The sequence below is a fragment of the Rana temporaria genome, chromosome 3 (genome assembly GCF_905171775.1).
Source record: "Rana temporaria chromosome 3, aRanTem1.1, whole genome shotgun sequence".
Lineage (NCBI taxonomy): Eukaryota > Metazoa > Chordata > Amphibia > Anura > Ranidae > Rana > Rana temporaria.
This window is the reverse complement of record NC_053491.1, coordinates 97,759,251-97,785,109: the sequence shown is the minus strand read 5'-3', so window position 1 is coordinate 97,785,109 and position 25,859 is coordinate 97,759,251. Positions and strand designations below refer to the sequence as shown.

The 25,859-nt window shown below is 43.0% G+C and overlaps 1 protein-coding gene across 1 annotated transcript in view; it reads left to right on the top strand.

The window, feature by feature from the left end:
- The window catches only part of VPS13C (vacuolar protein sorting 13 homolog C), a 388,870-nt gene that overhangs the window by 116,674 nt on the left and 246,337 nt on the right, over positions 1-25,859 (top strand). The window contains exons 23-27 of the mRNA XM_040343051.1: positions 378-495; positions 1,161-1,296; positions 9,685-9,784; positions 15,860-16,020; positions 16,126-16,282. Coding sequence (XP_040198985.1) covers positions 378-495; positions 1,161-1,296; positions 9,685-9,784; positions 15,860-16,020; positions 16,126-16,282 — 672 coding nt within the window. The remainder of the gene's footprint in view (positions 1-377; positions 496-1,160; positions 1,297-9,684; positions 9,785-15,859; positions 16,021-16,125; positions 16,283-25,859) is intronic.

The window sequence follows — 25,859 nt, the reverse complement described above, 5'->3', positions numbered from 1 at the left end:
TGAGCATGTTTTACTTACTATCTATACCTAATTTAAGAACAAATTTTATTAGGACTGGGCTTCATTTATCAAAGTATCGGAAAGAAAAATCTGTTTTTCTTTAGTAACATATGACACCCCTTTAAAAAATATTTTAAATCTGGTTGCTGTGCAGTACAAACCGTTCTTTCAGGGTACTTTAATAAATTAAGATAATTTTTCACATACTGCAATGATTATAATGCACTGAACAAACCGTTCTAATTGCTCATATATATTTTTTTATTTTATTTTTTTTCGTGCAGGGATCATCAGCTGAATGAATTTTATCAAAAATAGAATAATCAGCAGACGTTTTTAAAATGTGTTTTTATTGTTTATTTTTTTAATGGTTCTAGGTGAGGACTGGAAGAAGGCCCGGGCTATGAATTCCTCATCTCTCCACCTTCTGCAGCCCCTGGACATTGATTTGCAGCTTGGAAAAGCCATGGTAGAGCGAGACAGCAGAATGCCAAGGTGGGGCCTTTGTACAGTTTTTTTTTTCTTTTGTATAAACCTTTGTACCAAACCCACTGTCTGATTTATCTACTGTGTTCTTTCTGTCACCAGTTTTCTCTAACCAAAACATTAAGACCCAGAATATGTTGAATTGTTTTCTGAAACTCAAATGCAGTATTTATCTACACATTACTAATTGTGCACCACTGCTGGCTCCAGATAGCACAGTACTGCACAGTACTGCTTCCTCAAACAGTATCTTGTGCACTATGCTGAATGAACTACATAGGCACTGGAATGAGGGGGGAGCGGCTTTCTGCCCTGTAATCTGTTTCTGGGGATGCAAGTAAATGCCAGATGGGGAGTGCACATGCAAAGTTGCCTCCATATGACTTTTTAGAGTGACAGACCCACTCGAAAACAGGACCTAGGGAAGAGTTTTTGCAAGAGAGAAATGCAAAGCATAACAAAGGTGTAAATGAAAAGTATGATGGTAAAGAAAGAAAAACAAAGATGGTAAGCGCTGAGGTCAGCAGCACTAATCGTTTTTACATCTGTGGCTTGGAAAATGTTTTTTATATAAACACATGAGCACATTGTTTTTTTACAGAGTGTTTTTCTTGCTCGAATGCAATACTTAGAGCTTTGCCAAATGCTTTAGGCTAAGATTATTTTCATTGTAGGTTTAAAGTGGCTGGAGAGTTACCGTTGTTGCGCCTCAAGACCTCTGACCGCAAACTCCAAGGAGTGTTTGAACTTGTTAACAGCATCCCGCTGCCTCAGCAGCATGCTGTCACTCCAACTACAAAAGAGAAGAGAGTAAGTATGTTTCCACCGGATTCAGTATTTTACACTAAAACAGTTAATACACGAAGTACAATAATGTCCTCTCAAAATATAATGTAATTGTCTTCGCTCCAAAAGAACCCTTTAATTTAAATCATGCATCCAGAACTGCTATTTTAGAGTTCAGATGCAGCTTAAATTTACTAGGCCATTTATTTCAGTTTGCTTTCGCTCAGAGTATATTGGTCACCTTCAATGTAGAATATGAAAATTATGGCCCTATGAAGGGGTTGAGTACAAGGCTGGGATAGGTATGGTGGGGCAAATTGAAATAAACTAATAAGCCTTTTTTATTTTTGGTAGTGATGCTATTTATGTATTTTCTTTAAGATGATAATACTGGTACTAATGGTGTTATTCGAATGGAGAGCTGTATTCGATTTTCACCAGAGATATTGTTTGGTGTTCAGGCCAAATAATTAAATTTTAGTCTCATCTCACCACCTTAAATGCACCTTGAAGATTCTGAGGCCTCATTGAAAAATGTGTTATGGTCAGAGGAGACTAAAATTTAATGATTTGGCCTTGATACCAAATGATATATCTGGTGGAAATCCATTACTGCTCACCATCCAAATAACACCATTCCTACAGTAAAGCATGGCGGTAGTGATATCCTGTTATGGGGGCATTTCTCTGCAGCAGGGACTGGAGTACTTGTCAGGATAGAATGTAATGGGGAAAAATGCCATCAAATTCTTAAGGAAGATCTGCTGCCATCTGCCAGAAAGTTGTCAATGGGAAGAAGGTTTACCCTCCATCCTGACAATGACTCAAAGCACACAGCAAAAATGACCACACAGTGGTTGAAGGAGAAAAATGCGAATGTCCTTGTGTGGATTAGTCAGAGCCCAAACTTACACCCCATTGAAAATTTGTGGAATGACTTGAAGACTGCAGTCCACAAATGGGCACCATCAAATTTAACTGAACTTGAATAATTCTGCAAAGAAGAGTGGGCAAATATTGCAAAGTCCAGATGTGCAAAGTTTGTAGAGACATATCCCAACAGACTAAAGGCTGTAATTGAAGCAAAAGGTGGTCCAACAAAATACTGACTTGAGGGGGGTGATTTAATTTTTTTTATGGTATGTTGGTGTTAAATCTTTCACTTTGATAAGTTACACCAGTAAATACAGCTGGATAAAACAAAAACTGCAAAGCAACAAAATATGATTATTTTAAAGGGGGGGGGGGGGGTGATTCTTTTCTATACCCACTGTGTATACTTTTTTTTGTTTGGATTTAATACAGATTTAAGTCACAAGGTCACATGAATTACTTTACTTGTTGTCATATTTTTTATCTAATGATTTTCCCATCAAAGATGTACAGCCCAAAAACCAAAAAAAGTTCTGATGCTGTGTAACACCACCTACATAAAAACAATGCAATGATTTGCAGATCTCATAAAGCCATAATGTATTCACAATAGAAAATAGAAATCATATCAAATGTTTAAACTGAGAAAATTTACTATTTTATACCATTTTAGGAAAAAAAGTTCTGCACTACCCAGATTCAGCCATCAACAGGCTAAATCCTGCTGTTGGCTGACGTCACTGAGCCAGGCTCTGCAGAGATCCCGACAGTAATGTCAGCATCCACCCAGATTGATTGATTGATTTAATGGATTTATAATGCGCCAAATAATGGCCCATTAAGGCAGTGTCTAAGCCTGATTACTCTGCTGCTCGGCACTCCAGTGAGTGCTGGAGGGGCAGATCACAGACTGGGAAATTACAGTCACCGCCCTGTGCTCAGAGCGGACCCAAGATTGAGCAATCAGCAGTGTTTGATCGCTTTTGTTGGTGTAGATCAGATAAATGTTGCATCTACATAGGTGAGTGTACTTCTTTTTTTTTTTTTTTTTAATCCATACTTCTCTTGAAAAATTGGTTGCAAAATGGCAAGTTTTTTTTTACCTTAAAGGGGTCGTAAAGGAAAAAAAATGTTTTCATAATAAGCATCCTTTACCTGCAGAAATTCCTCTTTTCACTTCCTCATTGTTCGTTTTTGCTCAGAAGTTGCTCTATTTCTTCTCTGTTCTGTTCACTTCCTGCTTGTCTGATTTTACTGACCACCGTGAAGGGAGGCTTTACTGCGGTGGTCAGTGACGTGCTCACCCCCTCCTGGGAACTACATCTGTGCGGCAGGACGATCTCTACGTGTTAGAGACTTCAAGGAGGTGTGAATTACTGGGCATGCCGCAATGCATACTGGGAAATGTAGTTCTTACATGAATGAGCGCCGCAAACCAGGAAGTGAATGAGAGAACAGAAACTAGAATGCCGGAGGTGATATAGATGAAGGAATTTAATAAGTATTTACTCGTTTTTTTTTAACAGAATCATTACACTATTCTGTCTGTCTACCTTGCAGACATTCATTTTAGGCAAAACATTTTTTTCTCCAGTCGCCTTTCAGGACAACCTTGGAGAGAGCGCAGCTCCGCCTCTTCATTAGGAAACACATGCTAATCTTTAAAAGCCCTCCTCTTCCACCATGGCCTCAGTTATTGTGTTTCCTCCGCCATGGTGGAAGCGCATGCTTGTGGACCAGGGGTGCTGCGCTCTTTCCAAGGTTGGAGGGGTAAGCCTTACCTTATCTGTTTGGTGTGCAGTGGCCATCCCAGGCTCCCCTAAGGGTGGGGGGAGTCCTCCGGAGTCTCCAGCCTCTCCCTGCTCAGTGGAGTGAAGGCTCTACAGGAAGCGGCGCTGAGTGCCCAGGGGTCCGCTGTTTTTGGCTCAGGTGGCCGGGCGGCACACTACCGCATTGGCGGTGTTTATTTTTGAAACGCCGCATGACGGTCCCGGGTCCTGGCGGGCGGGCGGGTGACGTCATGCACAGCGGCGTAGTTTCCTGTAGAGGCGTGGCGACGCGTGGTCCACGTCGCCTAGTAACGCAGAGGTCAGGGGACAGGCCTAAGAGCGGCGTCTTCCGGTTCCGGCCGTCTTTGATGACGCGCGGGCCCGGGAAAGTTTTAAAAATCATTCAGTCCCGGCTGTGTTTCTCTCGGCGATGGAAGAACCTACAGCCATGGCGGAGACAGGCGCCTCAGACGCTGCTCAGGTCCAGGTAGGGGGGTACAGCGGTGCCTCTATCCTTACTATTGGGCTTATATGGTTTTTTGTTATTTGTCCTCCTTAAGGGAGCCTGTACTGCAGGGTCAGAGGTAACTTCTCTCGGTCCCTGACAGTTGCACTGGGTGGTGTTTGGTTAGCTGTGGATCTTTTCTATCACATCTTCCTTTTAAAGTGGTGGCGGTTTTTTCCTTGTTTGTAAAAAAACTATTGTTTCTCCAATGGTAAAATACCCTTTTTTGTGTTTTTAGGAGAAACAAAAAACTAAAAAGCCACCAACTCAAAGGAAATGTCCTTCCTGCAAAAACCCTCTTAGAGATTCATGGCAGAAGGCAATGTGTAAATCTTGTATTAAGGATTTAGTGGAAGAAGAGACATCCCAGCAATATAAAGTGTTATTTTCTTCAGTGCAAGAACTTGCAAGTTCTTTGAATTCGGTCAAATCTATGTTGGTTCAGACTCCAGCAGTGCAAGCTGAACCCCAACATTTACCACCCAGCCCAAAAGCTTCCACCTCGAGGTCAGAGGTTGTGGATTCAGGGGATGAAGGGACAAGTACTCTTCGCTCACTCAGGGATTCAGATGAGGAGGAAGAGGAAGGAGAGTACAGAAATTCCAGATATAAAGTCTCTCTAGATGAAGTAGATGATCTTCTTGAAGCAATTTATACTACACTTGATATTCAAGAAGAGGAGGTACAATTATCTCTTCATGACAAAATGTACCAGGGTCTGGATGCCTCCAAACACAAGGTTTTTCCAGTTCACAAAGTAGTATCAGATACTATTAGAAAAGAGTGGAAAGATCCAGAAAGGGGCCCCTTCTTTTCTAAAAGTCTAAGGAAAAGATTTCCCTTTGAAGATAAAGACTCTGAAGCCTGGAATAAAAAGCCAAAAGTTGATGCTGCCTTTTCCCAGGTGTCTCGACGCACGGATCTTGCGTTCGAAGACATGGGGATACTAAAAGATCCCATGGACAAAAGAGCGGACTCCCTGTTAAAGAAAGCTTGGGACTCTACTTCTCTTAGTCTAAAACCTGCAATGGCCTCCACAGTGGTGGCAAGAAACTTGGAGTGTTGGGTGGAAAAGCTGATGAACCATGTTGAAGCTGGTACACCAAGGAAGGATATCTTGGAATCCTTTCCATTGATTCTAAAATCAATCAGGTACATGGCTGATGCGTCAGCTGAATCAATTAAGTTGTCAGCTAGATCCTCTGCCCTGGTGAACTCAGCCAGACGTGCAGTATGGCTGAAAACCTGGACAGGGGACACAGCCTCTAAAGTCAAACTCTGCGGGTTACCCTTCTCAGGGGACTTACTGTTTGGACCGGATCTTGAAAAAATTCTGGATAGAACAGCCGACAAAAAGAAGGCTTTCCCGGCTAAGAAACAACCTGTTAAAAAGAATTTTCGTTCTTTTCCACAAACCTCCAAAAAAGAAGAAAACAAAAAGCGCTGGTTTCCTCAAAGAGGTAGAGGAAGAGGAGGTATCCTCTTTAAGTCACCCCAGGATCAGTCATCAAAAGACAAGTGACAATCTGACTCCTGTGGGGGGAAGACTGTCCGCTTTCTCTTCTCAGTGGAGCCTTCTGACCAAGAGCCCCTTTGTGAAAAACATAGTTACACAAGGGTACAGTCTGGAGTTTTCAGAGTGCCCTCCTTGCAGGTTTTATGTGACAACCCTACCAAGGGATCAGGAAAAAGCTTCCGCAATGATGAACCTTCTAAAGGATCTGATCCAACAGGAAGTTATTGTCCAAGTCCCAAAAGATCAGGAGGGAAGAGGGTTTTACTCCCACATATTCTTAGTAAAAAAGCCTTCAGGCAAATATCGCCTAATTTTGAACTTTAAGATCCTGAACAAAACTATAAGGTACAAGCACTTCCGGATGGACACCATTTATTCCATCACAAAGTTGTTAACACCAGAGTGCTTCATGGCCTCTCTGGATCTAAGGGATGCGTATCTACACGTGCCAATAGCGCAGGCCTCACAAAAGTTTCTACGCTTGGCAATAAACTTGGGAACTTCAATATGGCACCTCCAATTCAGAGCTCTGCCGTTCAGCCTCTCATCCTCACCAAGGATCTTTACAAAAGTGATGGCGGAAGCCTTGGAGCCTCTGAAACTGAGAGGGGTCTCAGTTGTTCCTTATCTGGACGACCTCTTATTCTTTGCAGGTTCAAGGGATCAGCTGGTTTCAGATCTCCAGACGTCCCAGGCTCATCTCGAGAGCCTGGGGTGGATATTGAATCTAGAAAAATCAAACCTAGACCCCTCACAGGAGATGAGGTTCCTCGGTTACACCATCAATTCAGTTCTACAGAAGGTGTTTCTCCCTCAAGAAAAAGTAGAAAAAGTAATTTCTGCAGTGAGCCAGATTCAAACGAATCTCTCAGTGTCAGTACGTTCTGCCATGGCAGTCCTAGGTCAACTTACGGCCTCGATTCCTGCCATTCAATGGGCAAGGCTTCATTCCAGACCCCTACAGAGGAACATCCTACAGGAGTGGTCTCACCAGGAGTCACTGGAGAAAACCTTCTCTCTATCATCAAAGGTAAAACGGTCCCTCTGGTGGTGGAGAGATCCTTCCAATCTCACAAAAGGTCTCTCATGGGTCCTTCCCTCGGACAAACGTCTGACAACGGACGCAAGTTCGTGGGGATGGGGAGCCCACCTGGATGGACAGACCGCACAAGGGTCATGGACCAAAGTGGAGGCAAGGAGGTCATCGAATTGGCGAGAACTAAAAGCCATTTTTATGGGTCTCCTGGCTTTTCAACAGATGCTGAAGGGTTGTCATGTTCAAATTTTGTCGGACAACACTACAGCAGTGGCCTATGTGACCAGACAAGGCGGGACCAGGAGCCAGGGATTGATGGAGCTGGCCAATCAGTTACTGACTTGGGCGGAGAAAAATGTGGCCTCTTTGTCAGCAATCCACCTAAAAGGATCCCAAAACCTGCTGGCAGATCTTCTCAGCAGAAAGAAAGTAATAGAAGCAGAATGGAGTCTAAGTCAGGAGATTTTCAACATGATCTCCAAGGAATGGGGACATCCTCAAGTAGACCTTTTTGCCAGTCAGCAAAACACGAAAGTTCAAAACTTCTTTTCTCTCCACAGAGAAGACCAGGCGATAGGCATAGATGCTCTAGCCCATCCCTGGGATTACCATCTGTGCTACGCCTTTCCCCCCTTTCCCTTGATTCCATTGGTCTTAAGGAAATTCAGAGAAGAGAAAACAGACCTAATTCTGATTGCTCCCTTTTGGCCAAAGAGGCCTTGGTTCGCAACCATACTGAACCTGGCCGCAAAACCTCCATGGAAGTTGCCTCCCAAGAAGGACCTTCTAACACAGGGATCTGTGTGTCACCCAGAAACAGACAGGTTACATCTAAGCGCTTGGTTTCTGAGGAAGACATTTTGAAAAATAAAGGCTTGTCGGACAAGGTTGTAAAAACTCTTCTGTCCAGTAGGAAGGAGGTAACAAGATCAATTTATCTTAAAGTGTGGAAGAAGTATAACTCATGGTGTTCTTCCAAGACCTTTCAAACTAAGAGTGTGGTCTCAGTGCTAGAATTTCTCCATGAAGGAATGGAAAAAGGACTTGCAGCCAGTACCTTAAAGACACAGGTAGCGGCTCTTTCTGTTTACTTAGAAAAAACTCTGTCCAGGAACTTTAATTTCCAGGTTTTTTAGGGCACTAGCTCGAAATAGGCCAGTGATCCTCAAAAGTTTTCCCAGTTGGGACTTATCGGTTGTACTACAAGGTTTGACGGGAGTTCCGTTCGAACCATTGGAGAATATTTCTTTGAAAAACTTAATCCTCAAAACAGTTTTTTTGGTGGCTATTACGTCAGCAAGACGAATCAGTGAGCTCCAAGCTCTGGCCATCACTGAACCCTTCCTAAGAATTTTTCCAGACCGAGTGATCCTTCAAACGGATCCTTCGTTTCTTCCGAAAGTATCATCAAAATTTCACCGGTCACAGGAAATAGTGTTACCCACTTTTGCTTTAAACCCTTCTAATGCTGGAGAAGAAGCGTTCCATACACTAGACGTGAAAAGGTGTCTTTTACAGTTTCTTTCAGTCACCAGAGATTTCAGAAAGTCAAATGCTCTCTTTGTAGCTTTCTCAGGTCCCCGCAAGGGGGAAAAAGCATCCAAAAGTACTTTAGCCAGATGGCTTAAACTTGCTATTTCAGAAGCCTATAAAGCCAAAGGAGTCGTGCCTCCCTCAGGTATTGTGGCACACTCAACAAGGTCAACTGCAGTCTCCTGGGCCGAAAGAGCCGGCGCTACACCTGAGCAGATCTGCAAGGCCGCCACTTGGAGCAACTACTCAACGTTCCTAAGGCACTACAGGTTGGATCTATTGTCTGCCGCAGACCAAGCCTTTGGCAGAAAGGTTCTGCAAGCAGTAGTCCCACCCTAGGGTAAGTTACTTGTTTATCCTCTCCAAGGTTGTCCTGAAAGGCGACTGGAGAAAGACTTAGTTAGACTTACCGGTGACGGTATTTCTAAGAGCCTTTCAGGACAACCGCTGTTTCCCTCCCTAAATGTTAAAGTAATAAGTTATAAAATCTATCATGGTGTTGTGGTTTTCTGTGCTGTGTCTTCCAGAGAGTCGGACCACAATAACTGAGGCCATGGTGGAAGAGGAGGGCTTTTAAAGATTAGCATGTGTTTCCTAATGAAGAGGCGGAGCTGCGCTCTCTCCAAGGTTGTCCTGAAAGGCTCTTAGAAATACTGTCACCGGTAAGTCTAACTAAGTCTTTCCTTTAGTGACCCTTTAATGCATTTCCTGTATTAGAATGAGAAACTTATTAAATAGCTGTTGGCTTTGCCCCTGAATACTTGCCTGTAACGATCCAGCAATGTGCCCGTCTTCAACAGCACTGCTCTTTCTCCCAGGTCTCCACAGGACAGATTGATAGCGGGAGCCGTTTGCCCCTGCTGTTAGTCAAATCCAGTGAGGAAGGAGGGGCGGGGCCAGTCCACGCTATGCATGTCCATGGACACACACATCTTGGCTCTGTAGCGAGCCCACACCTCTGTCCCCATAGCAAGCGGCTTGCTATGGGGACAGACAAAGAAAAGGAGGAGCTCAAGTGTGTATTAGATTCATCAGCATTAAATAACAACTCAACAAGTCAATTAAAGTGTGCATTAAATAAAAAGCAAATAATACACAGGCGCGGAAACACATCTGTTATCATTTGTAAGTTGAAACTTCTGTGTTTTGTGAACTACTAATAGGGTTTTGTTTTTCTCAGAAAATCCAGATGGCTGCTGTTCCAATTTCATCCAGAAGACAAGAAAAACTCTTAAAACAAGAAATTGCAAAGTCTCTTTTTATAGAGGCGGACTCATCAGGTAGCAACACATTGCATTTCTGCTTGTGCATGTTCACCTCATAAGGATTAGGCTGTTTTTCTTTTGCTGCTATTTGCACACTCCCCTTTCTCCAGTATACTGTATATACATACATGCCTAACCCTTGCCTGACATATGTTGCTTACAAGTTACAATTCATGTTTTGCTCGAAAATTACTTTGAAACCCCAAACATTTTATTTATAATTTTTTCTCATATATATATATATATATATATATATATATATATATTTGTGTGTATGTGTGTGTGTGTGTGTTTTTCTTCTGCGTGTAAACATCCCTTGTGACAGTAATAGGCAGTGACCGGTACTCTTTATTGAGAGATCTGAGGTCTTTAAGACCCCAAATCCCTCCTTTGCACCTAAAAGCATTCAAAACGCCAAGTTTGGCTGTTTTGAATGCTGTAATTTTTTTCAAGGAAGTGATGTCATGACATCACTTCCGGGTTACTAGATCCAAGACCCGATTGAAGCCGATTCCGGGCATTGTTCGGGATGCCGGACGGCCGCTCGGGCCTCCTGGTGAAATAGAAGAGCCTGGGTAAGCCGAGGAAGGCAGTGGGTGGACACGCGCTCATCCTCTTTCACTGCTTATAATAATGATCGAGGGGCTGCTTGGCTGCATTGATTGATGGTTTTCTTATAACAACCGTCGGCTCTAAAAAAAACTATACTGGGGTTATGCATGCCGCTGCATAATGGGAGTATTTACCTAAAGCACACCACCTCGGTGCATGGTACTTGGTTGTCAGAAGAGGCTTACCTTTGAATAAACATTCTAGAACAGTGATTCTCAACCAGGGTTCCTCCAGAGGTTGCTAGGGTTTCCTTCAACATTGGGCAATTTCTGCCTCTCGGATAAGTTCCCACTGACACCATTGATTATTTTTAGCTATCTGTAAGGAGGCAATTCTTCCCACTGACCATCACACTAATGTATCATGAGTTGTAGATTTCCAATTTTCAGCAGGGGTTCCCCGAGAACGGAGAACTATTTCAAGGGTTCCTCTGTGTTGAAAAGATTGAGAAAGGCTGTTCTATAACATGGAACGATTTGGTTGTCAGTTTAGTGCTCAACACTGCAAATTCCGCATCACATCAGTACGAATCGGGCGTTAACCACTTAAGCCCTGAACCATTATGCAGCTAAAGGACCTGGCCCCTTTTTGCGATTCGGCACTGCGTCGCTTTAACTGACAATTGCGCGGTCATGCGACGTGGGTCCCAAACAAAATTTTTTTCCCCACAAATAGAGATTTCTTTTGGTGGTATTTGATCACCATTGCAGTTTTTTTTTTTTGTGCTATAAACAAAAATAGAGCGACAATTTTGAAAAAAATTCAATATTTTTTACTTTTTGCTATAATAAGAATCCCCAAAAAAGATATAAAAAAAACGATTTTTTCCCTCAGTTTAGGCCGATACGTATTCTTCTACATATTTTTGGTAAAAAAAATTGCAATAAGCGTTTATTCATTGGTTTGCGCAAAATTTATAGCGTCTACCAAATAGGGGATAGTTTTATTGCATCTTTATTAATATTTTTTTTTTCTAGTAATGGCGGCGATCAACGATTTTTATCGTGGCTGCGACATTATAGTGGACACATCGGACACTTTTGACACTATTTTGGGACCATTGTCATTTTTACAGCGAACAGTGCTATAAAAATGCACTGGTTACTGTAAAAATAACAATGGCAGTGAGAGGGTTAACTAGGAGGGGGCGCTGTAGGGTTAAGTGTGCCCTAAGGGAGTGATTCTTACTGTAGGGGGGCGTGGCTGTGCGTGTAACGTCACTGATCGTCGTTCCCTATGACAGGGAACAGACGATCAGTGACGGCCACACTAGGAAGCACTGGCAGAGGTTTGTTTACACTTACCTCTCCCCGTTCTTCCTCTCTGACCCGATCGTGGGACACCGGTGGCGATCGGGTCCGCCTATCCCGCGGGGACCGTCACGGTGCTGAGGTCCGCGTCGCGAGCGTGCAACCCACGGCTGGGCCGTTCTGCAGACGTATATCTGCGTGCGGTGGTCCTCAAGCGGTTAAGGGACAAATCTCGTCCTTGTTTTTTATGAGACCTTTAGACTCTTATTCGCTCATTATTGCCTTTTGTTCAAGCTTTGTTCAAGCTTCCTCTGATGCCAGTTTCAGGTGTAAGGTGCTGTATTCTGCTACTCTGAGTCTGTTCAACCTTTCTTGAACTGTTATGTGGGCCTGTTTATTGTATACTGTGTTGCCAACCCCTCAGCTGAACTGCTTATGCCTGTCCCGGTCATAATGATTTAAAGATGATTGTGTCCTCTGTCTCTTATCCAAGTACTGTTTTTCATTCTTCTGTTTATTTGAAAAACACATTTTTTCAGTTTTGTTTTTTTAATAAAAATTTATTTTGCAAAAAAAAAAGATTATGTCCTGCACGTACGATCAGAAAAAAATTAGGGTTTTGACTTGCTAGTAAAAAATGTTTACTGGAATACAGTACACATGACCCACCCACTCTGTTCTTTTGATATCCCTATTGCTTGCTGCAAAACTTAGGCTAGTTGAGAGTGGAAGGGTTTTATAAAGGGATGTCCCTCCCTGCCTTTCTTGTTACTAATTTCTAATCATCTGATGATAGTTGCATATAATTCATGTCCTGTAGTGTACTAGAGAACATTTATTTTATTGGCAAGTGTTCTAGGAGGATGGACATCTTTCCTAATTGTGCATTAGGGGATACAGATTGGAGTCAGATGTAGGATTATGCAGCTACCTTCAAGAGATTGGACACTTGCAAAGAAAGCTATAGCCGGGAACCCTTGCGCATGCACGAGGCCCTGCTCCTTCTTTTGGCCCAGCAACAGGGAGAGGAGGAGGGAGCCCTGCAGTGATGTCATAGGCTGCGGCCCGGACATGTGAGCAGGATACCTGTCAAAGACAAGTATCATGTCCCCCCTCCCTCCGAAAGGTGCCAATTGTGGCACCAGAGGGGGAGAGGAGACGAATGAGCGGAAGTTCCACTTTTAGGTGTCTCTCCACTTTAAGTAGGCCACTCTCTGAGGGGAAAAAAGGAAAAAATAAAATGTTAAAGCGGAGTTCCGGCCACAATTTCACTTTTTAAATATAAATACCCCTGTAATACACAAGCTTAATGTATTCTAGTAAAGTTAGTCTGTAAACTAAGGTCAGTTTTGTTAGGTTGTTACAGCATTTAGACACTTTATAAAATAGAAATTGACTGGGGCCATCTTAAGTGTGGGCATCATGAAGCCAGACTGTATGACTTCCTGGATTTCAGCCTTGCACATGCTCAGTGCTGCACAAGCAGTGTCAGATCAGGTTTCAGCACCTGTGCTGTCCAAGTCACATGATTCTTTGAGACTGGGGAGTGCACAGACTCCTGGAAAGTTACACCCACTACATTCCCAGGAGTCTGTGCGGTGTAGGTTAGGAAGCATTAAGCACCTAGGTGCAGGAAGTGGGAAGATTAACTATTCTGCCTAGCAACAACACTTTGAATGCATCTAAAAAAAAATTTTTTTTCGTAAAGGACTAACATTTTTTTAAAACTACTGATGTAATGTTATATTTATGGGTGGAACTCCACTTTAACAAATATATACAGCAATGGTGATATTACTTGAATGGTTAGTAAGATATAGCAAGTTCTTGATAATCCAAGAATAATTCTACATAGTACCCAAAATCCACAAGCCAGTAAATCCAGGCAGATGCATCATTACAGGTATGAACACACTCACGGAAAAAATGTCAGGCCTTGTAGAAAGTGGTAAAGTGGTAGTAAACTCTGGAATTGTCCAAATCTGCTGACAGGCAGGCTTTTTATAACAGAGGAGACCCTAGAGGTCTCTTCTGTCATACATGTCCCCCTGTCTGTCAGTGGGAAATATGATTTTTACACACAACTAATTCACTTTCAATAATGATCTCTATCCTCAGTGTATGGGTACTGCTCTGGGAAACAAAATGACACTCAACTTGCAAGCTTATTTATTGCTGACCTGGAGCACAAATTCTTGAACAACATACAACAAAAGCCATATAGTTGGTAGAGCTGCGTGATTAATCATTAAGAATCGAAATTGCAATCTTTTTCCCTTCCCGATCTTCAAAACCGCATGTCATGATTCAAGTGCAAAGAGTTCTCACAGCTGCAAAAAAAAAAAAAAAATCCAAGCGGCATTCCAAGTTTTATCACAACACGTGAATAAGTAGAAAAGAAAGCATCTTTTCGTTCTTTCATTAAAGGAAATAGTTTAACTATTTAAAGACCAAACCTTTTCTGACGTTTGTTGCTTACAAATAAAAATCATTATCTTCTGCTAGAAAATTGCTTGGAACACCCGAACTTATATATATATTTGCAGAGACCCTAGAGAATAAAATGGTGGTTGTTGCAATATTTTATGTCACACCGTATTTGTACAGAGGTCTTTCAAACGCATTTAAAAAAAAAAAACATTTTTAATTAATTTAAAAAAAAAAACGAAGCAGTAAAGTTAGCCCAATTTTTTTTTTATATAATGTGAAAGATGTTAAAAAAATTGTGATTGTCATTTTAGCCAAAATCATGCAGCTCTAATAGTTGGTATGGGTATATTGATGATGTTTTCAGCATTTTGACAGAAGGTGAAGCCCACAATAACCAACTATAACAAAGGAATACATGCTGAAAGACATATTTCAACAAACCCCAATACTGGCTTTCAGGCAAACGCCCAACCTTCGACATAAACTAATCAGCAGGAAACTTCATTCTATTTATCAAGTCACAAATAAAGGAACCAACCCCATCAACAAAAACGAAAGACGCTGTAAAATGTGCGGCCAAATCAATTGATCCAAAAGTGTCGCACCCACAAAAGGACTTTCAATATCACAGGGTCATACAGCTGTACCTCCAATAATTTTGTATACCTTGTTCAGTGCAAAATATGTAGCAAAGGATGTTATGTTGGCGAAACGCGACAGAAATTACAAACCAGGATGATTCTATACAGACACCCCATCAAGGAACAGGAAAAGGGAGGTTATATCTGCACACTTGTGGGACATTTCTCACAACCAATCCACACTATGGAAGGCACGAATGTTTTATTTCTTAAAGAGAACTTCAAAACTTTTTAGAAAAGGAAAACTTTTGAATGATAATTCTATTTGACACAAAAGATAATGGACTATGTGGTGGGTTTTCTAAATCATTATCCTACAGTTTTACACCCTCCCTTCACCTCCTGTGACTGTTAGGCCGTCCATACATGGTGCAAATTTCCGAAATTCACACGATTTCCCCCATCAACACAGACAGCACTGACGGGAATCCCTCCTGCTGAGCCATTGTCTGCTCCCGGCGTGGGGGCCGGGGAAGCAATCCCCACCGGGAAAAGACAGTGATTATTGCTGTAGCAGCCGCTAGCTATTATCATAAGAGAATCCGGCAGGCTGGCTGTACCCAAGGTGATTGATTTGATCAACTTGGTACATTCAGCCTGCCCATTAACGATTCAAATCTCGGCCAGTTCAGCAGGAATTCAAATCATGTATGGCCAGCTATACTCACCCTCTCCATACCTTATCTCACTATTCAAGTTTATTTACCATTGCTGTGTATGTTTTTTTTTTTTCTCACTTAACATTCTTCCAAAACTTTGAGTATTAGTAATGCTTGAACTTTGAAGAATGGGGAAACACTGCAAAAGCTTGTCCTGAAAATTTGGGCATTTTATTATTACAAACAGTACTCAATTGTTTTTTGCAAATGCACTAATACAGCTACAATCACTTCAAGTACTTTCTGATTCGCAAGCGCTGAACGAGTATGCAGTTTGAGAAATCTAACCTCACTTGATTTTGTATGCAGCATGCTTATTCAGGGTCAGTTTTGCTAAAATTATTGAAGCCAGAGACAGCCAGGCAACAAGTATGTTCAAGCGATCAGCAATTATAGCCTCATATGGCTTTTTATGCAGGTTTTTCTAATGAAACAGTAATTTTTGCCATACACAGATATACTCATTTTACTGTTTTGTGTGCCTCTTGTTTTTTCCAGACTCGGATGAAGAGTTCTTTGACACTAAAGATGTTGATCCTTCCTTTGTGAAACCTAACCCTGTCCAAAAAAAGCCCTCGCCTAAGGATGATTCCAAAGCTGCAGCAGACACTACTCCTGAGGAGCTAACAGATCTGCACTTGAAATTTGAAGTTAAAGAAGTAAGTTAATGTACATAATTCTCTTTATACATTTATGATTAAATGCATCAAATCTTACTATGTGTTATGTGGTCCTCTAAACCATATGGTACTTTGACTCTTTAGGTTATTTTGGAATTGACAAAACAACAACAGAAAGAGGAGACCACCGTTTTGGTGTTCAGTATACATCAATTGGGTACTGATGCTTGTGTTAAGACCTACAATCTTCAAGCTGTGGCCTATCTAAAAACAATTAGTCTGGACTACTATGATGTGCTAGGTAAAGTAAACTACACATTATCATGTTAATTGTATAGTAAAAATGTATGTTTTTTCAGGGTATCACTTTTCTAATGCTACATTGAATGCATTCCTTTATAGTCCTGTTTCATCCTCCTGTGTCTGCTTCCCATTTGTGTCATACTTACAGCTGTGAATATTAATGTCCATAATATTATAATTTTGTTTTATTTATATCTTAATAAGATTTTTCTTTCATGATGTTAAGGCAGTTTGCAGAATTTTGATTTATATAAAATTCGGCTTGCCCCCTTTTGCTTACAGTAATCTTTCTTTCTTTTGGAACAACACTATTAGCTAGATTCAGAGAGAGTTACGGCGGCTGTGATACATTTGCCTATATGTCTCAGTTTACTGCTCCCTGCTAGCCAGGTTATTGATGTGCTAATGTCCCCTCACTATTTCTAAAGGTTAATTGATCTATTGTGTTGTGTGAAGGAGAGCTGGGTTTAAGTGGCTTGTGTTAATTATTCTGATTGCTTCATTGTGGTAATTATCTCTCTATATGCGGGGTCGAGCGGTCTGGTTGATGTATTCAGTACAGCTAGTGCTCAGCGTCATTGATGTCATTGTCTAAAGAAAATGTGTTTCAGCATCGGCCCCGTCGTGTCTACCTAGTCATCTGTATGGAAGCCCCAGTGTGAGGGGGGCGGAGATTTGTCATTGTAACAGTTTTGGAAATGACATATAAGCTGTGTGTTATAACATTAAAGTCTGTGTTGTTCAAGCAGTAAGCTGGTCTCATGTGTGGCTTTCTGGGCGATTCCAGGGATATCCCTCCTCGTGGAATATTGGGGTGATTTTCGTTATGGGAAGAAGGGAACGTTGACGGGGATATCATACCGATACCGTCACAATTGGTTGGTAGCAGTGGGATTTTTCCCTTCTATTCCCCTTCACACCCGGATTCCAAGCAGACACTGGAAGAACTACTGGAAGTTCGTGGAAGGATTGCTAGCAACAAAACCAAGCGGGTCATCATAGCAGAATCAATGGAGCTAGACCAGGAGGACGGGATTGCAGCAACGCCAGCAGTACAAGAGATGGAGACACCAGTGATTCAGGAGGAGGAATCGCCAGCCAACAAGCTAATGAGAGAGAAGCTAGCGTGGTTCGGCCCGAACCCAACGCCGGATGTGGTACTGAAAGTGATGGACATGTTAGTAAACGCAGAGCTACAGAAGGCTAAACAAATAAGAGACGCAGAGCTACAGGAGGATAAAGAAATAAGGGACGCAGAACTACAGAAGGATAAACAAATAAGAGACGCAGAGCTACAGAAGGATAAACAAATAAGGGACGCAGAACTACAGTTAAAACTGGCAGCAGTCCAACAAGCAGCCGCACCTTCTACGAACAGTGAGTACAGCACAGCAGACGCAAGGAAGATTCCGTTTAGCGCTTTTAAAGCTTTTGATGAAAAGGACTGTGAGATTGATAACTTCCTGGCGGATTTTGAGCGACAATGTAACCTGCACCGAATAGCTAGAGGAGACTGGGTTGCAATATTGTCAGGCAAACTGTCAGGCAAAGCTTCTGATGCTTTCCGGACCGTGCCAGATCAGGATATCCATAGCTACGCCCGGGTTAAAGAAGTGCTCCTGGCTCGTTATGCAGTAACCCCAGAGTCCCACCGACAGAAGTTCAGGGACTCACGCAAAACCACGAAAGACTCTTATGCGGAATGGGCATGCCAATTGTCCCGGTCGGCCTCTAACTGGGCTAACAGCAGCCAGGCCACCACCGCAGAGGACATTTTGCAACTAATGCTCCTGGAGCAATTTTACAATCACATCCAGACGGACGTCAAGGATTGGGTGAGAGATCGCAGGCCCATGACTCTACCAGAGGCTGCGAAGTTGGCGGATGAATATGCAGATACTCGCAAGACGAACCAGGTCACACCACAGGAACAACCTCCACCACAAACGGTGCCCTCACACCCACCAACCGCTAGATACCAACCTCCTAACAGACCGGTGACATCTAGCCCTCGCTATCATCGCCAGGAGGGCAACGAACAACGCTGCTTCCGGTGCAAACAGCTGGGTCACTTCAAGCAGAATTGCCCCATGAATGACAACACCAGGTCAAATTGGTCTCAACCTGGGTACCGCCCACCAGCAGCAGCCCATTGTGTAGACTCGGCTTGGGATCCAAAGGAGCTGGGTCAGGAAGAACCATTGGGCACCCCTTACGAAGCCCTCATGGTACAATCTGTTATTACGGACAACAGGGAACACCATTGTCAGCTGGTCATGGGCGACAGCCCTGAGCCGGAGGGGCCCTGGAGGGAGCTGGGCAGAAAGAGGCACCGCCGGCCACCCTTCAAGAAGAAGAGGTCCTGGAAGCCGTATAACAAGCTGACCTGGAAGGAGAAGAAGCGACTGGAGGAGAGGGAGTCGCAGCGGGCATCCCAGATGCGTGCCGAGATGTTCGCCAAGGGCCCACCGGTGGCCCCTTACACCACCACCCAGTTCCTGATGATGAAGGACCACGTGGAGAGCCTGCAGGACATGAGCAAGCAGGAGCTGATCCGTGAGTACATAGAGCTGGAGGAGTGCATAAGCCGCATGGAGGAGGAGAACAACCACCTGAGGTCACAGCAGCATGAACTGGAGATGGAGCTGGAGAAGCTCCAAGAGGAGAACCGGCGGCTGCGGAGGGAGCAGGGGGTGGCTGACCTTATGGGGCTCTGATTCCCCTCCCCCCCTCCCCGGACTCTGAGCACCAGTGCTACAGCATTTCAACAAATATAACTTTTTCTTTTTATGAATCTCCTGGGATTGTCACTTCAGAGCCATAACCTGCCCCCTCCCATAGCGGGACACCTAGACGGCGGCGCACAGACCCATTCGCTGTCTTCACACTGACTTCTGGTGACTTTGCAGATCGCACAAAGACTTGGGGACTGACCGGCGTGTGATCTGACGACCCGGTGACATACCTGAGTCTGAAGCAGTTGCCAAGGGAGGTCAGTCATGCCAAACGGAGTTAACCTCTGACTAATAGCTCTGAACCCGTCAACCCTACTGGACCAGGGAAGGTCCAACCGGGTTTGCCGGAGCAGGGAGCAAAAGGGGGGCCATTGTGATACATTTGCCTATATGTCTCAGTTTACTGCTCCCTGCTAGCCAGGTTATTGATGTGCTAATGTCCCCTCACTATTTCTAAAGGTTAATTGATCTATTGTGTTGTGTGAAGGAGAGCTGGGTTTAAGTGGCTTGTGTTAATTATTCTGATTGCTTCATTGTGGTAATTATCTCTCTATATGCGGGGTCGAGCGGTCTGGTTGATGTATTCAGTACAGCTAGTGCTCAGCGTCATTGATGTCATTGTCTAAAGAAAATGTGTTTCAGCATCGGCCCCGTCGTGTCTACCTAGTCATCTGTATGGAAGCCCCAGTGTGAGGGGGCGGAGATTTGTCATTGTAACAGTTTTGGAAATGACATATAAGCTGTGTGTTATAACATTAAAGTCTGTGTTGTTCAAGCAGTAAGCTGGTCTCATGTGTGGCTTTCTGGGCGATTCCAGGGATATCCCTCCTCGTGGAATATTGGGGTGATTTTCGTTATGGGAAGAAGGGAACGTTGACGGGGATATCATACCGATACCGTCACAGCGGCGTATCAGTAGATACTCCGTCGTGACTCTGAATCTACGCCGTCGTAAATTTAAGCGTATTCTGGAAACCAGATACGCTTAAATTAGGCTAAGATACGAGCGGCGTAAGTCTCCTACGCCGTCGTATCTTAGGGTGCATATTTACGCTGGCCGCTAGGTGGCGCTTCTGTTGTTTTCCGCGTCGAATATGCAAATGAGCAAGATACGCCGATTCACAAACGTACGTGCGCCCGTCGCAATTAGTTACGCCGTTTACGTAAGAGATGCGGCGGCGTAAAGATAAAGCTGCTCCCTAGGTGGCGCAACCCATGCAAGGTATGGACGTCGGAACAAGCCTATCTTTTTACGTCGTTTGCGTAAGTCGTACGTTCACGTCGTAGGCAGTGTTCGACGTATCTTAGGCATTCTATCCGACGCATGCGCACTGGGATACGTCCACGGACGGCGCATACGCCGTTCGTTGATAACGTCATTTACGTTGGGTCATGCTTAATTTCCCTAAAACACGCCCACCTCTTCCTCCATTTAAATTAGGCGCGCTTACGCCGGCACATTTACGATTCGCCGCCGTAACTTCGGACGCAAGTGCTTTGTGAATACAGCACTTGCCTCTCTAACTTGCGGTGGCGTAGCGTAAATACCATACGCTACGCCCGCACAAAGTTATGCTGCCCTACCTGAATCTGGCCATATGTCTATGGTATCTGATGACTATGGTATCTGTTCAGCTTATTCTATGGATTGTAGGACTTGAAAAGGTTTCTTTTAGCACTTGAGAGGTTTGACTTGTGCCGCCGTTTAAATCTTATGCCGCGTACACACAATCATTTTTCAGCATGAAAAGAAAAGTCGTTTTTCAGCATGTCGAAAAAACGACGTTTTCTCAACTTCATCATTAAAACGATGTTGCCTACACACCATCGCTTTTAAAAAATGATCTAGCAAAGCGCGGTGATGTACAACACGTACAACGGCACTATAAAGGGGAAGTTCCATTCGCCTTTGGGCTGCTTTAGCTGATTCCGTGTTAGTAAAAGACGATTCACGCTTTTTTGTCTGTTACAGCATGATGAATGTGCTTACTCCATTATGAACGCTAGTTTTACCAGAACTTGCTTCTGAGCATGCGCTGTTTTTTTACGTTGTTTTAGCCCACACACTATCATTTTTTACAACCCGAAAAACGACATAGTTTCAAACGACGTTAAAAAATGCAGCATTTTCGATTTTTTTTTTTTGTCGTTTTTCAGAACCTGAAAAATGATGTGAAGCCCACACACGATCATTTTAAATGACGACATTTTTGAAAAACGACATTTCTTTCATGCCGAAAAATGATCGTGTGTACGCGGCATTAGATACTACTGACAAGAAGTGCATCTGCATTTTGCCTGGCCAACCAGGGAGTTAGTTCTGTACTCCAACAAAAAAGACCAGGATTTTTTGTGGCTATGGCGCAGTAAAGGTGCCTTTCTGGCAACTCAACCATACAGCTAATTTTTGTTAAAGTATCGTCGTATTGTGCTCCTTAAAAACAACAACATCGTCTTTTTTCCAGGGTAGCCTGTATTTCTCCTGAGGTTACTTGTGAGTTTCCCTTTGTATCATGAACAATTCTTCTGGCAGCTGTGGCTGCAATCTTTCTTGGTCTACCCGACCTGGGCCTGGTATCAAGAGATACCTGAATTTTCCACTTAATAAGTGATTGGATAATACTGACTGTCATATGCAAGGTTTTGGATATCTTTTCATATCCTTTTCCATCTTTATAAAATTCCATTACCTTGTTACGCAAATCTTTTGACAGTTCTTTTTGCTCCCCATGGCTCAGTATCTAGCCTGCTCCGTGCATCCAAGTGAGAGCTAACAAAATCATTGACTATTTATACATAGACACTAATTGCAGCTTTAACAGACGCAGCTGTGGGAAATTCTCTGTTAATTGCCATTTTAACCTGTGTGTGTCACCTTGTGTGTCTATACCAAGGCCAAACATTCCAGGATATGTAACTTTTGATTAGAGCCATTTGGGTGATTTCTGTTATGATTTAAAAAGTGATAAATAGCTTGATAGGATTTTGAGGGGTTATTCTCTTCTCCTTTAAAGCATGTTCTACATAACAGTGCTTGTACTGTGTAGTTTGGCCCCCGTATTGCCTACAAAATCTGGGTGATCCCCTCTGGATATGCCCTCCCCCCTATAAACTGACCATGGTATGTCATGGCTGCTGACATCGTGGTCAGTTTACGTGCCTCCGTCAGCCGATGTCTCTCCTCTCCTCGTTCCTCCCCCCCCCGCCTGTCAGCCCTGTGTCTGTGCCTGCCCCCTCCCCTCCTGCTGCCGTAATTACTGTTGATTTTTTTATACCATCCTCTTTGTTTATTAATGTAATGTGCTCCAGTGTCTGTGTTTTATAACAAAAAATGCAGCTATATACCTGTTTACAGAGCACTGATCGGTGCTCTCGTGACCCACCGCCTCTCTCTTCCTACTCTCCTGACAGGGGTCAGCGGGGGATCCTCGGCCCCACCTGCTGCAGCTGTCAGGCCGAGAGAGGCAGCGTGTCACGTGAGCACCGATTGGCGCTTTGTAAACGGGTATATAGCTGCATTTTTTATAAAACACAGACACTGGAGAACTTTACATTAATTAACAGAGGAGATGGTGTGCATAGTGGGTTAACAACCACTTTAAGCATAGTCTGGGAACCATGTTCGGGAAAGGTGCATTTTATGCATGCCCTTTGAAGGTGGGTTTCTCTTTGGACATTTCTTTTTTTCATGGCAGACTCTCCACCTCTAAGAACACTGGACCTATTCCAGAAGCCTTTTTTCCCATTGAAGGTTTCCCCCCACCGTGGAGGTGGTGTAGGATGTTTTCTGACATTTCATGCAGCTTAGAACAGAGACATATTTAACTTTTATTTCACTCCATCTTAGGAGAGGTACACAAAAGTTTCTATTGCTGCCGGTTTCTCTTACTTACAATGCCGCCACCCAAAGCCGATTGATGAGTCGGCTCAGGGTGCCGACATTGCTGGATTTCTGTACAGATAAGTGTCCTTATATTAACCACTAGAGTACCGGGCCATCGTCAAATGACGGCTCCACGGTTACTCTGAAAATTCAACAGGACGTCATTTGACATCCTGCATTCTTGCGGCCACTGGGGGGCGCGCGAGCGCGCCGGCGGCAGCGCGCGCGCGCCCGGCGCGTCCCCGAGATGCCGATGCGCGTGCCTGGCGGTCGCGATGTCCGCCAGGCACTCGGAATCGGCGGCTACAGGGACAAGACGTGGAGCTCTGTGTGTAAACACAGAGCTCCACGTCCTGTCAGGGGAGAGAGGAGACGGATCTGTGTCCCTTGTACATAGGGACACAGCATCGGTCACCTCCCCCAGTCACCCCCCTTTCCCCACAGTTAGAACACAATTTAGGTATACATATTAACCCCTCCCTCACCCCCTAGTGTTAACCCCTTGAATGCCAGTCACATTTATACAGTAATTAGTGCATATTTATCGCATTAATCGCTGTATAAATGTGAATGGCGCCAAAAACGTGTCAAAAGTGTCCGATGTGTTCGCTGCAATGTCACGGTGACAGTAAAAAAAAATCGCAAATCGCCGCCAATACTAGTAAAAAAATTAATAAAATAAAAATGCCATAAATCTATCAGCTATTTTGTAAACGCTATAACTTTTGCGCAAACCAATCAATATATGATCATTGCGATTTTTTTTACCAAAAATATGTAGAAGAATACATATCGGCCTAAACTGAGGAAAAAAAACGTTTTTTTTTAAAAAAAATTGTGATATTTATTAAATAAAAAAGTAAAAAATAGTGTTTTTTTTTTAAATTGTCACTCTTCTTTTGTTTATAGCGCAAAAAATAAAAACCGCAGAGGTGATCAAATACCACCAAAAGAAAGCTCTATTTGTGGGAACAAAATGATAAAAAAATTGTTTGGGTACAGTGTAGCACGACCGCGCAATTGTCATTCAAAGTGCGACAGTGCTGAAAGCTGAAAATTGGCTTGGGCAGGAAGGGGCGTAAGTGCCCAGTATGGAAGTGGTTAAAAGTCATCAGCTACACTATTTGTAGCTGCTGATTTTTAAACAATTTTTTTTACAGACTGGTGCTCCTCTTTAAGTCATAATGTGCTAGTATGCATCACATACTAGCACAATATGACAGACTTACCTGAAAACAAAGTCCTCCAGCAGCGCACTGTCATTGCTGAAGGTGCTTCCATCTTCATCCGGTCTTCCTTCCCGGTTTGCGGGCTTCGTCGATATGAATGGCCAAGCCGTCAATGACGTCACTCCCACGAATGCGTGTGGGAATCACTTTTTACGGCACGGCTCTGAAGGAAAAGCATGGGTATGCCGTTCCTTCAGAACACATGTGCCAGTGACATCACCAACTGCATCTAAAGTAAATGTATTAAATAGGAGATATTTACTGTATTTACCTTCTTAAAGGTAAAGGTAAAGGTAAAAATCACACTCCTATTTTAAGGGGTTGTATCTTTAGTGCTGTTAATCTACAATGACCTTTGCTGGATGCATTGCTGCTTATTTTTTACATAATGTTGATGAATAGTAGGGAAATTAAAACTTTAACGTAGAACTATAGACAACATTTTTTATTTGGATAGTTTATTTTGCCATATGTGTCATATTGGGGAGATTTACCTTTACTCCCTGTCCCATAGCCAAACCAGAATGTGAGGAAATCCCTGCAAATTAATGGAATCCCTTGGAGCCAGGTCACAAGGACTAGTGTCCCCATTAGAAAATGTCCCCTCTATTACTGGGGACAACCTAAAATGTTATTTTACTTTTAATGATAATGGCAAACAGGATAAATAGAGAGGGTGAATCTTCCTAATGGGGACACAGGCAGCAATAAACACCTAATAGGTGTTCTGATCAACCCTTTTTTCAATCAGGGTGCCTTCAAGTTTCTTTCAGGATGCCTTGGCAAAATGCCTAACAGATGCCCAAAAATTGTATTTAAGCCAGCAGGTGGATCAAGCCTGCATTTTAGTTAAACAAAGCCACAGGTTTTCATTGAGCACCATTACAACCTTCCAGCCTCCAGCACCCCAACAACCAATGACATAATCGTTTGATAAGGAGGATGATGGGTGCCTGCAACGCATTCTTGTTTGCCCTTACCTACCCTGCCCCTCTTTGTCAGCACTGGGGGCACATTAGCTGGTGGGAAGAGAACAATTGGAATACTATTCAGCAAAAGAGAACAAAGAGTGACCCCATTATAACCAACCAAAATGTATCATAGACGTGCCTCCATCCCCATGTATATATGTAGAAAGAAAGGGAAGGGATTTTGGGACTTTAGATGAGGCGGGTATATGTACATAATAAAAAAGACAAGTATCTAATTATAAATGGGCTACGCGTCATAGGTCCCCTAGGGGAGCCTGCATGTAGTCATGAAATAAAAAGTTAGAATTAATCAATATGATTAACTAAATGCAGCTGATGTAAACATTACAAAAGTTGCTAAATACTGTATCATATAAATAACATACAATACATAATTTCCCCATGAATAAACATACTGAATAATAATAATCATAACATATTTATTGTCATTGATACACATAATTGGTGCAAGCAAGAACAGTCAATAAATTAATTATATACAAATACAGGTTCAATAAGTTATAATAATCATGGTATACATATTAAAAGAATCTTAAGAATTCATAATTTGAAAACGAGCTTAGCCTGGCATCCGAGAGTTAAAACAACGCGTTTCGTGGCCTTGACAACCACTCATCAGGAGTATAGATGCATGAATAATGGCTAAAAGATAAGATGGAAAAATAAATAAATCAAATCTTAATGGATATACCATATACTTTATGTGAGGAAACTAGAGTCTTACATGTTACCTAGG